Source organism: Cervus elaphus, chromosome 24 (genome assembly GCF_910594005.1).
Source record: "Cervus elaphus chromosome 24, mCerEla1.1, whole genome shotgun sequence".
In the NCBI taxonomy this organism is placed as follows: Eukaryota; Metazoa; Chordata; class Mammalia; order Artiodactyla; family Cervidae; genus Cervus; species Cervus elaphus.
The window spans coordinates 68,949,167-68,965,544 of NC_057838.1; the positions used below are offsets into that span (position 1 = coordinate 68,949,167).

Consider the following 16,378-nt stretch of genomic DNA (forward strand, 5'->3'; position numbering starts at 1 on the left):
AGTGGCTAAGACTCTGCCTTCCCAGTGCAGGAGGCCCAGGTTCTATCCCTGGTCGGAGAACTAAGAGCCCACAGCAACTAAGAGCTCACAAGACACAGGTAAAGTTTCCGCGTGCTTCAGCTGAAGCCCAGCACAGTCCAATACGTATATTCTTTTAAGAAAGATCTTTAATAACAGTCACAGTGGCAGTGTCAACTGTTTCCGGAACAGTCACCCCATGCCGGGCGCAGTGAGTCAGCCCTGCGCCAGCCCATGACTCATAGATGCTGTTACACCCATTTCAGAGAGGGAGCAATAGAGGCCTCGACAGGTTGCAGGCTTGACAGGAGTTACATGCCAGCCCCCTGCCCAGGGCAGCTTCCCTGGTGGTCAGTGAGGAGGGGGAAGTACGGGGACTGGGCAGTCCTAGCCTCACACTGGTGGGCAAGGTCTAGGTCAAGGTCAATGGCAGGAATCAGCAGTGGCCCTTCCACATCTGGACTTGAGCAGCCAGTACCTGGGTCCTGAGAGCTTGGAAGCTAAGAGTAATGGTCCCTTTGTTTCCTGGGGGCCATGGGTGCAGAGGTGAGGCCCAGCTTGGGGGCGGGGAGTGGGGGGAAGGCCATGGCCCGTGATAGACTTCACCTTGGTCAGAGTGTGACCTTGAACTCAGGGGAGCTGTGTGTGTGCAGGGGTAGTTGCCCTTCTCCCACCCATCTGGGATATGCTAGGGGGATCCCGGTGGGAACGGAAGCCATCCGCATCGCTGCTGCGTTTGGGTAGGTGTCCTCCCTGAGCTTCTGGGTTGCCACGTGTTGCAGAGGAGCCTCAGAGGCCCGGGGACCCCGAGTGGGAGAGCCCTGCCCCCAGTCCCCGGCCCCGCCCACTGAGTGGGAGAGCCCCGCCCACGGAGTGGGACAACCCCGCCCCCTGTCTCCGGCCCCGCCCACTGAGTGGGACAACCCCGCCCCCTGTCCCCGCCCCCGCCCACTGAGTGGTACAGCCCCGCCCCCTGTCCCCAGCCCCGCCCCACCCCAGGGAGGAACCTGGGGGGCAGGGCAAGTCTCAAGCGGCAGGCCAGCACCCCCCCCCAACCCGCCCCCTCAATTTGCTGCTCTGCTCTGGGGCTGATAAAGGAGACACAGTGTCCGTTCACCTGCCGAGGCCGCCAGCCGGGTCTCTGCCCTTTGCGGTCATTGGATCACTGGGGACAGGTCCCGGTCTGCACAGCTCAGCGCTGCCACCCCACCAGTTGAGTGGCCTGAGCAAGCCAGACTTTTCTCTCGGCCCCGGTTTCTTCAACAACTGAAGACTCCTCCTCCTTACCTCACAGCTTTCTCCTAAGGGACTGTGAACTACTATCATCAGTAGGAATTGTAATCAATCTGATACCCGGGGTCACTTTCTCACGCGGGGCTTCCCTGGTGTCTCAGATGGTAAAGGGTCGGCCTGCAATGCAGGAGAGCTGGGTTTGATCCCTGGGTTGGGACGATCCCCTGGAGAAGGAAATGGCAACCCACTGCAGTATTCTTGCCTGGAGAATCCCATGGACAGAGGAGTCTGGCGGGCTACAGTCCATGGGGTCGCAAAGAGTCAAATGCAACTAACACACTCCTTCTCACGCCAGGCTCTTTGCTAAATTCTTTGTTAATTCTAGCAAGTCCGCTCAACCTCCCTGACAAAGTGGGTGGTCCTTCTCCTGTTTTGTAGCTGAGGCACTGGAGCACAGAGCAGTTAGGTGACCCGGCTGAGGTCACACAGCTCGAAAGTGGCGGAACGGGGCTTTCCTCCCCGTCTTACTCTCTGTGTTTCCTCCACCTGGTGATTCTCTGCTGTCTGTGCGGCTCTGACCTCACTGTTGTCTGTCTGCTCCCATGTGCTGTTTCCTTCTGGGTCTGATGCTTGGTAGTGTGAGCTGGAGCTTGAGCCTCAGGATGAGGAGGAGCTTGTTCGCATTGCGGGCACTCCGTGGCCAAGCTGGGGTTTGGACTCGGGCGTTCGGGCTCTGAGCCCCTGTGTGAGCAGGGCTGTCGTGGAATGCCAGGGTCCGGCCATGGCACGGTGAAGCAGTGGGTCTGGCAGGTGGACAGGCCTGCGTATCTTCAGGGTTGGGGAAGCGAAGGTGGCTGGAGGGCAGGGTGCTCATGTCCTGGCAGCCTGGGTGGGGGGCATGAGAAAAGGTCTCCCAGAGTCAGGTGACAGTGACCTGGGGCTTGAAGCATCTTGGGGGTCGCTGCTTCCTCCACCTCCCCGGCCCCTGCTTCAGCCACCATCATCCCCACCCCGGTTCCTAAAATGCTTCTCTGCTCCGAGGGCCTCTTCCTCCAGGGGGCTCCCCTGACCCCCACCCACCCTGGCTCTGAGCGCCTACACCACACGGGGGCCTGGGTTCCTCTTCTTCCCGGGCAGTTGGTGCTGCTCTCAGATCCAGAGGGGCCGGGAGGCTGGGTCCCCAGCCCGAGTGCTCCCCCACTGGGTTCTGTCTCCTGCCCCCAGCCACGCAGGACCCTCGTGCCCCGCTGACCACCCCAGTGCCCTCCTGCTGGGCCCACGTACCTCCTTCCACGGGGCCTCCAGCTGCCCTCCCGGCCAGGCCCCGTCTCCACGTAGCTGGGAAAGCATGTGGGGAAGTGGCCCCTCAGCGCTGGGTCTCGGCCTCCCCCCTGTAAGGTGGGGACCCCGTCACAGTGCCTTCCTCGTGGGGACCCCAGGGAATAAGAGGTCAGAGTTTAGACCAGTGTCTGATGGTGGAGCACACCTGCTCCGAGATTGATTCAAGCCTGTGAAAGTGAACGGAGAGTGAGGACTTGATGCCACTGTGAGTGGGGTCCCCAGGACCCGGCTTCCCGAGGCCGGCCTGTCCTCCTGTCCCTGCGGGTGGTCCCTCTCCACTACCCCAGCCCTGATGGCCACGTCAGACAGAGGCTGAGGACTCAGGTCCTAGCCTTGTCTGCACGTGCTCACAGTCTCGTGGGCCGGACCTCTGGACCACAGGTGACCCGGGCGCAGCGGGAGCAAGACTCAGGAGCGCTGCGGGCAGGTGGGTGCCCAGAGCCGCAGACAGACGCTAATCTCTCTCTTTCTCTCTCTTTTTTGAATCCTTAGATTACTTACTTATTGACTGAAGAGTTGCTTTTATTATATTTGGTAGAGTTCTACTTAGATATTATTGTTCAAAAAATAACAATAAAATATGTATTAAAGTGTAAGTATAAATTTGCACACCACGTTTTACAGAAGGTCCTCTCATCAGTTACCTGAAGGCTCAGTGTGGCGTCGAGTCCTCACTCTCCATTCACTTTCACAGGCTTGAATCAATCTCGTAGCAGGTGTTTTCCACCACCAGACACTGGTAATAAACCCTGATCTCTTATTCCCTGGGGTCCTCACGAGAAAGGCACTGTGGCTGGGTCCCCACTTTACGGTGGGGAGGCCGAGACCCAGGGAAGGGGTGGCGGCGGCTGAAAGTAACCGAGCAGAGACTGATGTTCTGGGGTTTCGGCCCAAGCCTGTGGCTCCAGAGCCTCTGCGCACTGCGGGTGCTCAAAGTGCTGCCTGACGGTCACCAGGTCCTCTGTGTGTGTGCATGCGTGTGCGTGAGTGCACGCCGTGCACGCAGCCACGTCAGCGTGGAGAGTGGGTGGTAATCGGTATGGTGGGGGTCCCTCCTCTAATGTCACAGGGGCCAGGCAAGCAGGTGCCCCCCTCCTCCGCTGCCCCCGCCCGCTCCCGAGGGCGTTCAGTGACTGGGGATTGAATGGGGGTGCACGTGACGGGGGGCCCTGGGGGCGAGTGCCAGGCGCTGTGTCGGTCTTGGCGGACCCCAGCAGAGCTCAGCCTCCCTCCTCGCCCCGGACGCCCAGACCCGAGCCCAGTGTTTCCGCTCTTGTCCCCGCAGGGAGCCGGGAGGCCGCCTTCACCTACGCCATCATCGCCGCAGGCGTGGCCCACGCCATCACGGCAGCCTGCACCCAGGGCAACCTGAGCGACTGCGGCTGCGACAAGGAGAAGCAGGGCCAGTACCACCGGGACGAGGGCTGGAAGTGGGGCGGCTGCTCTGCCGACATCCGCTACGGCATCGGCTTCGCCAAGGTCTTTGTGGATGCCCGGGAGATCAAGCAGAATGCCCGGACTCTCATGAACTTACACAATAACGAGGCAGGCCGAAAGGTAGGCAGCCGGGGAGGGGAGCCGGGCGGCTCTGGCTTCTTCGTTAACGTCTGGGGCTGGGGGTCGGGCGGTGGGCCGCGGGGCTCTGCCCTCAGCCTCGTTCAGCTGGAGTCCACGGCTGATCTGCTGCCGGTCGGGGGTTCTGTGTGGTATGACGCTTATCAGTGAACGGCAAGCCTGAGTAATTGTGTCCCTGTTAGAACACTGTAACTCAGCAAGATGGGACGAGGGGCGGATGTGAACTCTCATCCTGGGATCCACAAAATCAGCTGTAAAAACAGATTGTGGGGTGGGGGCGGTTCGGGAGTCAAGGTGAGTTCAGTAGAAGTCATTCCCATGGGGTAGTTGCCGGGGCCGGTAACGAATCCTTGGTCCGCTTAACCAAGATCTGGAGCTCACAATGATGGAAGTGACCACTCCCTCTTCACTGCCTCCTCATGTCCTCCAAGAGTCTGGGCTCAGCTTGGAAGACAGTCTGTAGTGTCCCAGGGTAGCGACCTCCTCTGGTTTTAGACTCAGATTTTCATGCACAAGCACTTCATTTTTTCCCTGTTGGTTTTTAAAACTGGTCGTTACCAATGACTCTTGAAAAATGTGCAAGAGGGCAAAGAGAAAGAAGGTTACTCCAGGGACTCAATCACATGTCCTGGCGAGGGGGCCTGGCGCTGCCCGTTTGGCTTGCCTTGGTTTGCTCGGGCGTGTCTAGGGGCAAGCAGTCTTCTCCCTCCCTCCTCACGGCGTCCCTGTGAACGGCAGCGCTGTTACCCCATTTTGCAGATGAGGAGATTGAGGCACACAGGGGTTGACTGACGGGCTCTTCAGGGTCAAAGCCAGAATGTGAAGCCTGGGGTCTGGCTGGTAGGCTGGCGTCCTCCGCACAGCGTGGGCTGGCAGTGGGCCCCTGGGTTCTGATCATGGCCCTTGCCGCTCTCTTCCTCCCGGGAAGGAAGCAGAGCTGGCGGGAGTGTCCTCGGTCCAGGGCGAGGAGGGGCGGGGAGGGGGCAGGGGAGCCTTTCCCAGGCCCTGGCAACGCGGCTGGCCCTCAGCACAGGGTGGGTGTGACCGCAGATGGTGCGTACGTGTGGCGTAAGAGGGATCTGTCTGGTACCGACGTTGGGGGTGGCCCGCCCGTCTCAGAGGGGAGCCGGGCTCCCTGCAGGCGGATAAGGAAGAGGTACCAGCGGCCCGCTGTCCCTCCCGCTGCAGTCTTCGGCCACGTCCGCTGTGTCCGAGCCTCCCGGCTGGCCATGGTGAGTCACAGGGGCAGGCGCTCGGCTAGTCTGTCCCTGGTGATGCTGGTGAGGTGGGGGGTTAGGCTGAAGGCCCTGCCCGTCCAGCCCTGTGCCGGGAGCGCCTGCCCAGGGCAGTCTGTCCCTCCCGCTTGCTGCGGTTGGAGCACTTCTTAGGACTGAGGTCGCAGGTCACGGGCTCCCTCCTAACCTTGAAGCTCTCATCCCTAGGGGGGTGGACAGGAGAAGGCAAAGTGGCTTCCCTCCACCCCCGTTTCCTCCCACGTGGCTACCTGGTCTGGCCAGGGTGAGGGCGAAAGGAGACAGCGCCTTGCCTGGCGGAAGGCAGGGGGAGACGGTTCCCTGAGCCTCCAGCTCCAGCAGGCCAGACGGCCGTGTGTGCTCTTCAGAGCGGCTCTGGGGTGAGGCAGCGGACGGGAGCTGTCCGACATCGTGAGAGCAACCTCAGGGGGCTCCCTGGAGTAGGTGGACCCCAGGAAGCGAGTGAGGTTGGACTCAGCCTAGAAGAGAGATGGAAGCAAGCCAGGTCTCGTGTGGAGAGGTCATGGTCAGAGGCCCAGAGGAGGGGGCTTGGGTCCCACTCAGGGGCCCAGTCTGGCTAGTCAGTGGGTCCCTGAGCGGGTAACGGCGGCTGGGAGGGTGCGTGGTCGCCTTGCAGGCTGGGGAGGTGAGAGCGGTGGGTTTCCTCCCGGAGCTGCTCCGCCCTTGCTGGCCAGCTCCGCTGTGCCCCCTTTCAGCCTGTTCCCAGCCGTTCCCCACGCGGTGCCTTGTCCCGGGGCCTCCTCCCCTCCCAGGTCCCAGGCTTGACGAGGACAGAGACCTCGCGTGTCATGTTCGCAGCTGCACCCCAGGGCCTGGTGGACAGGGGCGCTCTGTGTCCCTGTGGCGTGAAGGGGTGGGTCCCCGACGGCCCCTGGGGAGCCCCTGATGGTTATGGAGCAGGGGAGGGTGGAATCCCAGAGACAAGGCCTTGGCTGGGGTCAGGAGTGGGATCTGGGCGTCTCGGCAGAGTGGGGGTTGGGCCTAACTTGAATGCTTCTGAGCAGGAATGGTTGTCCCAGCTCAGGGGTGCCCCCTGCAGCCCCACATTCCCCCCCCGCCACCACCCAGCTCCACTCTGGTTTGAGGGGCCACTTGAGGGTGGCTTCCTGGATGGCCATTCAGCCAGACGCTGTATTTCCCAGAGCCAAGAGGTAGAATCTGGGACTCCCCAGGGTACCCTGATTAACCCCCAGTGCAGCCGCTTTATGGTTCGGGGGTGCAAGCAGAGGCCCGGAGCGGGTCCTGACTGGCCTTCAGCTACCTGGGGCAGTGGCCAGGCCCCTCGGTCAGAGCACGGCAGGCTGGGGGTCTCCCTGCCCGCACCTCACCCCAGAACCGAGGCACCCCAAGCGCCTGGACCCAGATCCCAGCGGCCAGGAGCAGGGCCTCACCCCGGGCAGCCGAGACTCAGTATGTATCAGCCTGGAGTCCACCCCTCTGGGGGCCTCGCTTTCCTCATCTGTCCAGTGGCACAATGAGCCTCCGTTTGTTCTGGGGCCTGGCAGGGGCACAGTTGGGGGACCCCCCAGGACCCTGCAGATGTGGCACCCCGTGCCAGAAACTGTGCCCACCCAAGACTTCCGTGGGCCCCAGGTGCAGTGGAGCTGGAGGTCTTGGTGAGCTGGAAGTCCTGCTGAGCGTCTTGGAAGGAAGCACAGATGTGTTTATCACCAGCTCCCTCCCCCTGCTGAGAGGAGACAAGACTCAACCTGACCATGGGGCTCTGGGCTTGCTGGCAGCCGGTGCGAGAGAAAAGGGGGGAGAGGGACGGGGTGTGCGTCCCGGGGGCCGGGGCGGTGGCAGACCCCACGAGGGGTGGCGCGGGGGGCTGCAGGGGCGCCCCGACCCGGCTGACTGATGAGGAAGAACGCGCGGGGAGCACCCTGTCCCCAGCTTGGCCCGGGGGCGCTGAGCCAGGCTTCCCCCTGCAGACGTGTCCGAGGGGCCGCGGGGCGGGGGTGGGTGGCGGCACCTCTGCACCCGTGTCCCGCTGTCTCGCGTAATCGTGCGGTCAGCAGTGTCGAATCAGAGGGGCCAGGTTAGAAGACAGAGCCAGCAGATCCTCTGGAGATGTGATGTTCCGATCAGAGTTACTATTGGGATTTTGTTGTTGTTCAGTTCCCAAGTCGTGTCCGAATCTCTGCCACCCCACAGACCGCAGCTCGCCAGGCCTCCCTGTCCTTCACCATCTCCTGGAGTTTACTCAAACTCATGTCCATCAAATCGGTGGTGCCATCCAACTGTCTCATCCTCTGTTGTCCCCTGCTCCTCCTGCCTTCAATCTTTCCCAGCACCAGGTCACCATATTTTGGAATTTTAGGGTCACCGTATTTTGGGATTGAAATCACAGACTTGGGGTTGGGGCTGTAGAATGTTAATGTTTACACCCTCACACTTTGGGTTTGAAATCAAGGTCTTTGGGAGGGAGAGGGGCATCCGAAGCAGTGGGTTGGAATCTCTGGATGGTGTTGGGATCTTTGTGGCTTTGCGTCGTCTCTTTCCCACCTTTTGGGCAGTGAGGGGATGAGCTCAGCACTCTTTTTGCCCTCAAGGTGCCCAGTCTAGTGAGAGAGGCGGGCAGAGGAGCAAAAAGGATGGTTCGGGACGGAACGGTCAGGAGACGCGGCTGCTCAGGGGGCTCATGAGGGCTCAGAGGCGGGAGCAGCTTCTTCTCGGAGAAGTCCGGACACCCCTGGGGCAAAGAGGAGGGACCCTGGAGCAGGGCTTTAAGGATACGGAGGAGTCCTCCACGTGGACAAGGCAGGCGGGGGGGAGGGAGTTGAGGGAGGAGTCACGGCCTCTGGAAAAGCATGGTGTTGGTTGCCCGGTCGTGTCCAACTCTGCAGCCCCGCGGACTGTCACCTCCCAGGCTCCTCTGTCCATGGGCTTCTCCAGGCAAGAATACGGGAGTGGGTTGCCGTGCCCTTCTCCAGGGGATCTCCCCGACCCAGGGATTGAACCTGGGTCTCCTGAGTTGCAGGCAGATTCTTTACTGTCCGAGCCGCCAGGAAAGCTCTACAGGGGCAGGAAGTCCTCCAAAAGCATGGGCCCATGGGGGCAGACTGCATACACATGGGGAGAGGGGCCCGTGGGTGACGGGGCTGCAGAGGGGGCTGGGGTCAAGTGCAGGCCCAGGAGAAAGCGTCCCCCTTGGGCTGGCGGTTCTTACAGAGGCTTTGCAGGAGGGGTGCCAGGGCAGGTCTCTGGGACCAGGTAGGGAACAGTGCAGGGAGCGAGGTGGCAGCCGGTGCCCCAGCCCTGCAGGGCCCACAGGTGGGCAGGAGGAACTGCCGTTTAGGGGGCCAGAATGGGCGGGAACCCACCACGGGTTGCATCTGGGGTGGATGGGTGGGAGCCCACCTCCCTAGGGTCAGGCAGTGTGCCAGGGGGAGACTGGATGTGAGGGGTGATGGTTATGAGGGTGCTCTTGGGCTTGGGAGTGGGGGACCCCATGAGCAGCAGGTGGGGAAGCCCTGGGACCACGGGTGCCTGGAGGGAGGTCTTAGTTGGAGCCATTTCTGGGAGCCACCTACGGGAGGTGAGAGTCAACGCCCTGGGGTTTTAGCAGAACAGGCTAGTGTGAAGACTGTCCTGGGAAGGCCCAGAGCCGGGCTCAGCCCTGGGGAAACGGGCAATGGGGCAGGAGAACATATGGGGAGGTGGGCCTTGTGGATGGTCCCTGATTGCTGTGCATGGAGCTGGCTTTCTCCTGGGGGTCTAGGGGTCAGTCTCTGCCCCTCCGTGATGCTCCTGCACCGGGCTGAGCGTGCCTTTGAGGCCTCACTGGACCCTAAGGGCCACGTGTGCAGAGGAGCTCTGGGGGCCCTTCCTGGGTGTGCGGTGCCTGAGTCCCGTGGAGGCAGCCCTGGGGATGGGGGCCCAGCCGGGACGGGGCTGGCCCCGCTGGAATGTGCCGCTTGCTCCAAGGGAGGTGAGCTCAGGGAGATGGAATTCCACCCGAACGGGAGTCACCTCCCAGCCCCTGCCCAGCCCCTGCCCGCCGAGGGTGCCGGTCTTGTCCCTTCCTGCCCTGCCCGGTCTGGTCTGGGTGCTCCCGGGAGCAGGCTTCCCACCCTGCCCTGAGGACGGCAGGGTGCTGGCCTTGGGTGGCTGGGGCGGGGCCCAGATAAGGCTGCTCAGCTATGCTCCCCTCCGCTGTCCTGAGGGCCACTTGCATATTTGATCGGATGGAGTGGTCAGGTGGCACGCCGAGGGCCTGAGCCCAGCCAGGTCCCTCCTGTCTTGGAGCCGGCTGGCCGCCCAGGCTGGGCTCTGGGGAGGCCTCCAAGAGCCTCCATGTCCTTCCCAGCTCCGGGTCTGGTGCCCATGTGGGTTCTTCCCTTTCCAGATGCGACAGCTTCCAGCTGGAACTTGAGGGACATGGACCAAGGGTGGCTATGGGCAAACCCCGACCCTCCAGGGCCTCCATGTCCTCCGTGGCGGGACTTTGAGTGTCAGGAGGGTCTTCTAGTTCTGATGTGAGGGGGTGGGGGGAGTACAAGGTGCTGAGGACTGACTGGACACCGGCCGTGTCCCCGGCCGTAGCTCCAGGAGTCCGCCAAGCTCGTGTTCCTGCCTCGGGGCCTTTGCACGTGCTGTTTCCCTCGTCTGGAATGCCCTTTCCCTCAGACGTCTGCGCAGCTAATTCCTGCTGCTCTCTGCTCAGAGGTCCCCTTCCCGGGGAATCCCTCCCTGACTCTCCACCTGTCTGTCCGCCTCACCTCTGTACGCTGTCCTGCTTTATTTTCTTCGTCACACTTAGCGCCGTGTGAAACCATCTTATTTACACGGCTGTTTACGTCTCTGTTCAGGGCTTTCCTGAATGGCTCAGTGGGTAAAGAATCTGCCTGCAACGCAGGGGACACAGGAGACATGGGTCTGATCCCCTGGGTCGGGAAGATCCCCTGGAGGAGGAAATGGCAGCCCACGCCAGTATTCTTGCCTGAGAAATGCCATGGACAGAGGAGCCTGGCGGGCTGTGGTCCAGAGGTGTGCAGAGTCGGACACGGCTGACTGACTAAGCACACATTTAATGCCTCTGTTCACTGTCTCTTCCCACGAGAACATCAGCACCGCAAGGGGTGGGATGGCCTGCATTTGCAGCTGCATCCTCTGTGCCTAGCACGGGGCCTGGCGCATCGTAAGTGCTCACACAAGATGTGTGGCCTGGTGAGTGACGTGCCAGCTGTCTCCTCTCACCTGCGGGAATTTCCCAGGCCTGGGGATGCCAGATAAAGAACAGGCCTCCTGGTCCAATTCGAGATAACGAACGGTTTTTTAGTACAAATATGTCTCCAATGTTGTGTGGGGCACACTTAGAGCAAACATGTATTTGTTGCGTATCTCACATTAAAACGTCAATGGATTTCTTGCATTTTTACATTAAAATGTTTATGTTGAGATGTCAACCCACGTGCATTTCTAAGAATTCAGAAGGCTCCTGCGTGTCCTTGGCTCGTTGTTCCCCGGCAGCTCGTAAAGTTATCTAACACAGCATCCCAGCCGGGTGTGGGTGAGCACAGTCAGGACACGGATGGTTCCATGGCGAGGATTCCTGTGCTTCCCTTTGGCAGCCAGATCTGCTTCCGTCCCTCCTTATACCCTCCTCAGCCCTTGTTGTTCAGTCACGTCCCTGTCTTTGCCACAGACAGAGTGGACTGCAGCACACCAGCCTTCCCTGTCCTCCTCTGTCTTCCAGAGTTTGCTCAAGCTCATGTCCGTAAAGTCGATGACACCATCCAACCATCTCATCCTCTGCCGTCACCTTCTTCTCCTGCCTTCAGTCTTTTCCCGGCATCAGGGTCTTTTCCAGTGAGTCAGCTCTTCACATCAGGTGGCCAGAGGACTGGAGCTTCAGCATCAGTCCTTCCAATGAATATTCAGGGTTTATCTCCTTTAAGATGGACTGGTTGGATCTCCTTGCAGTCCAAGGGACTCTCAAGAGTCTTCTCCAGCACCACAGTTCTAAAGCATCAGTTCTTCGGTGCTCAGCCTTCTTTATGGTCTTCCTAGCCCCTGGCAGCCACTAATCTCTTGTCCATTTCCACATTTTATGATTTCAAGGTTGTTATATAAATGGAATTGCACAGTAGGTAACCAGTTGAGATTGGCTTTTTTCGCTCAGCATAATCATGTCATGAGTCATTCAACTTGTTGCGTCGATGGAGAGTTGGTTCCTTTTTATGACGGAGTGTGGTTTCACGGTATGGAACCCTTCCCCCGTTAAAGGCTGTCTGGGTGGTTTCCGGGTGGGGGCTCTGACACACGAGGCGGCTGTGAACATTGGTGGGCAGGTTTTGGTGTGAACGCAGGGTTCCAGGTCTCTGGGGTCAGTGCCGGGGTTGTGTGCTGAGCTTTGTGAGAAGGGGCTACCCTTCCGCAGAACGGCTGTGTCGTCGTAGGTGCCCGCCAGCGGTGCGCCAGGGAACCTGTCTGCATCTTCCCCCGCGCTGGGAGTTGTCACTGCCGTTCGCTTTTGCCGTTCTGAGAGGTGTGCACAGTTCCTCACTGTGGTTTTAACGACTGTCTCCTCGTAGCTAGTGACGTGGACCACCTTTCCACGTGTGTATTTGCCAAACGTATAGCCTCTTCCAGGGAATGTCTCTTGTGCCTTATGCCCATTTTCTGCTTTGATCAGGCTTTTTACTGCTGAGTTCTGAGAATTCCTTGTATGTCCTGGATGCTCGCCTCCTGTCAGACACACGGTTTGCAGACCCCCCGCTCTAGTTTATGCCTTGTCCTTCCGCCTTTTCATAGGTTATTTTGCAGAGCAAAAATTTTTAATTTGAATAAGGTCCAATTTATCAGTTCTCCGTTTTACGAATAGTGCTTTTGTGCTGAGATCTCTCTTCTGAGCCCTCGGTCCCAAAAATTTTACCCTGTGTTTTTTTTCTCTAAAAGCTTTGCAGTTTTACATTTGAATCTGCCTTTGGGGTGCCTTCCCTGGTGGGCAGAGATGGTGAAGAATCTACCTGCAATGCAGCAGACTGGGGTTCGATCCCTGGGTGGGGAAGACCCCCCTGGAGAAGGGAGTGACAACCCACTCCAGGTTTCTAGCCTGGGAAATTCCATGGACAGAGGAGCCTGGCGGGCTTCAGTCCACGGCGTCGCAAAGAGTTGGACACACCTGAGTGACTTAACGTACACGCATGGTTTTAAATATTTTTATAACGTATCTGTTACAAAGTAAAACTCAAAAACCGAAGCCCCTACTCTGGTCCCCAGTCCCTACTGCCCTGGTCTCCAGACGGCGCTGAGAACTGTGTCCATTTAGTAGACGGGAGGCGGTTCCCATCACAGAGACCCGGCCGCGGCCAGACGCAGCGGGGGTGGGGCAGGATGTGCGCCCAGCCCCAGCTCCCAGCTCAGACCCCCCTTGCTCTGTGCCCCCCAGCCCCCCGTGGCCGGCCGAGGCAGGGGGTGGGCTGGACGGGATGCTGCCGTGGGGCTGGGAGGCCCCGGGGACAGCCTGCTGGGATGGCCAGGCGGGTGTGCAGGCCCAGAGGAAGGAGTCAGGCAGGTCCGGAGCGGAAGCCGAGAGGAGGGGCTGGAGCGGAGCCCGCGGGGCCTGGGGGAGGATGCCCGGGAGGCCTGAGTGCTTTTTTCCAGTTCTCCGGGTGACACAGTGAGGGCAGGGCGCAGCCAGGTCCGGTGGGTGATGCTGCAGCGGTGATAGCAATGGGAGGGGTGGGGAGGCAATGCGGGGTGGAGGCAGCCCCAGCCCTTCCCCGGAGAAGGCAGACATCTCCGGGGCCCCAGCTCCGCGGGGCCTTGTCCTGGGGCTTAGCCCCAGGTTGCTGAGACCCCCTCCCAGCCCAGTCCGGGTGGGCACAGGCAGGCCCAGAGGTCTTGGGAGGAGCTTAGGACCTGAGCCTGAGGCAGGTGACCTCGGAGAGGCTGTCACTGTCCCCCGGTCAGCGAGGGGCCTGGGGCGGGGGTGTGGGGAGGCAGCCAGGAGGACCACTGGGCAGAGGAGGCTGGGAAGAGGCTGCCGGTCGCAGCTCTGATGATGGGATGAGCCGGAGGGCAGGTGCCTGGTTGCTGGGAGAAGGTGGGGGCTGGGTTCTGCCTTCTCGCCGACTTCATCCCCACAGGTCCCGGGAGGCTGCTGTTCTCCATTGTCGTCTCCATCTTACAAATGCGGAAACAGAGGCCCAGAGAGGGCAAGACGTGACCCAGGCCACACAGCAGGCAGGAGCTGCCTTGGCCCTGGATCCGAGCGGTCTGGCTCCGGACCCGGCTCTTAACCTCTGACAGCTTCTCCCGCTCCAGGACCTCTTGGACCCAGACATGTTTCTCCCCACGTCTTACATCTCATGATTCCAAGACGTTGTCCTGAGATTCTCCAGTCCCCTGTTTGGGGCACCTCGGAGGCTCTGGAGTCCCCCATCTCCCCAGAAGGCCCCAGTGTCTGAGGTTCTGGGATCGTAGGTTATTCGTACACCCCCTGTCCTGTCCTGGCCACTGCAGCGCTGGGGCAGCCCTGCCTTCGTCCTGGGAGACGACTCTCCTGGGTCAGGAGGGAGCAGGGCCATGTGGAGAGGAAGCTGTGCCCGTTGTCCATCGCCAGCAGGAGAGGGACCTGGGCCATCCCGGGGGTGCAGGAGCTGGACAAGGAGGTGCCCAGGGGTACCCAGGCCCGTGCTGGGACTCGGCACACCTCCTGCCATCGTGGGGCCTCTGGGCTGGCTCAGCCTAGGGAAGCTGGCCAGGGACCCCCATCCTGTCCCCCTGCGGACTTCTCTCGTCCCTCTAGGCGGGCGTGAGAGCCACCTCAGCACCTCCCGGAGCCCACCCTGGAGGCCGGCGCCCAGTGGGTGCGCTCAGCGAGGTGGGGCAACCTCAGTGCGAGACCCGCTGTCCAGAAGGGGTCCTGGGGGGCTCGGGGGCTGCAGGAGCCTGTCCCCTGCCTTCCTGTGCCAGCCGTGTAGCGGAGGGGCTGGGCCGAGGCTGGCTTGTCCTGGTGTGGGGGGCGGGCTCTGGGCTCTGGAGACGGTGCCCAGCTTTCCTGTTTCCAGGCTGTGTGACCTTGGGCGTCTTAACATGCCTCTGTGTGCCCCAGTGTCTCCCTCTGCAGAATGGTGACGATCACTTCCTATTATGAGGGTTGGAAGAGGAAAGGAGTTGAATGTGCTTCTAGCCCTGCTGTCCTGCGTGGTCACCACAGGCTCCGTGTGGCTGCTGAAGTTTGAATTCATTGCTAGGGAGTAAGACGAAGCATGCCCCTCAGTCCGCTTTTCCAGGGATAGGGGGCCACGTGGCTTGTGACTCGGGCAGGAAGGCCCGGTGGATGGGCTGGTTGGGGGTGGTGGGCATGGGCTCACACCCCCATGTCACTTCTCGGGGGACCCGGAAAGGTCTGGCAGCGAGGGGCACAATCCTGCCGCCTCCCTGGGCCCCGGCCAGCCCAGGGCAGGGCCTCACAAGGGGCCGTGGGTGGTGGTTCTCTTGGAAGGCGTCCCCAGCGTGGCTGCGGGCCCTCTGGGGGCGGTCAGGGGGGGACACGCATTTGAAACCAGCCAAGGTGTGGGTGTGGGGGCGGCCTGGCGAGGCCCCGTGAGGCCTCCCAGGTGGGGCACAGAAGAGGGGGCTTGGTTTCAGCGCGGCGAGACCAAGTCAAAAGGCGCCCACCGGGGACAATCGCCACCTTTGTGCTCTGCGGGGGGAGCGGGACTCCGGGTGTTATCAAATCTGCCCAGGCCGGGACGGGGAGCGGAGCGGTGGGGGGTGGAGGACTGGGCACCCGGGCAGCAGTGTCGCTTACCCTGATCCTGACACTTGGGTGTCCCTTGAGGAGCAATCAAGGTGCTGTCCTGTCCCCCAAAAAGGACCCCTGGCCTGACAAAGGGCTTCTTCAAGTCCTCACCCTGCAGCGTGCCTTCGAGACGCGAGTCCTGTGGTCTGTCGACATGAGGGCGTCCGTTTCACCAGCCTGACCACCTTGGGGGGGTTTCCTCATGAGCTCCATGTCGCAGACGGGCAGCCGAGGCCCAGACTCCAGGGCTGCTGCAGGCCGGGGGCTCACCTGACCTCAGGGCCACCCCGGGACATTGTGGGGAGGGGGTGGGCCAGGACCAGCTGGGGGTGGACAGGGCCAGCCCAGCCTCCGCTGCTCAGCGCGCCTCTTCCAAGGTCTGTGGCATCACGTGTTGCCCTGGTGCTTCTGGTCTCCATAAGTGAGCCCCCGCCCCCACCCCCCGGGAAGGCGGTATTGGTCCCATTCTACAGATGGGGAGAACGGAGGCACAGGCGGTTAAGGGGTAGACTGAGGTTGCCCAGGCAGAAAACATGGAAGCAAGCTTCCTTCTCAGCCACCTGTCTCTGCAGCCCACGCTCTGCCCGTCCTCTCTGGGTCTCTTCTTAGCCCGGGAGAGAGACAGAGAGAGAGAGAGAGAGAGTGTTTGTGTGTGTGTGTGTGTGTGTGTGTATTTTAGACCTGGAAGGATTGGTAGTATTTTGAAATAATAATGATTCTAACAACATTTGTAAAACACTTTAAAATTTGCAAAGCCGCCTGGTGGCTCAGGCAGTAAAGAATCTGCCTGCAGTGCAGGAGACCCAGGTTCGACCCCTGGTTTGGGTAGATCCCCTGGAGAAGGAAATGGCAATCCACTCCCGTATTTTTGCCTGGAGAATCCCATGGACAGAGAAGCCTGGCGGGCTGCAGTCTGTGGGGTCGCAAAGAGTTGGACACGACTGAGCGACTGACACTTTCTAACACTCTGTTCTGCCAGTTTTCCTCCAAGCAAGCGGGGTAATTGTGCCCATTTTGCAGGCGACCTACTTAAGGCTCTGGCCTGCGGGCTGGGCGGTTCTGCAGGGCGTCAAGTCCTGGGTCAGGGGCAGGTCAGAGGCTCCTCACCACACCGAGCTCTTGACCCAAGAGGGGATGCTGGGCTTCTGTTCTGCACTGGGAGGTGGGAATCACAGGCTGGGGA

At 60.8% G+C, this 16,378-nt stretch overlaps 1 protein-coding gene across 1 annotated transcript in view; it reads left to right on the top strand.

Moving 5' to 3' along the window:
* WNT7A (Wnt family member 7A) overlaps nt 1-16,378 on the top strand; it is a 66,489-nt gene that overhangs the window by 18,580 nt on the left and 31,531 nt on the right. Inside the window, exon 3 of the mRNA XM_043886991.1 lies at nt 3,878-4,149. Coding sequence (XP_043742926.1) covers nt 3,878-4,149 — 272 coding nt within the window. The remainder of the gene's footprint in view (nt 1-3,877; nt 4,150-16,378) is intronic.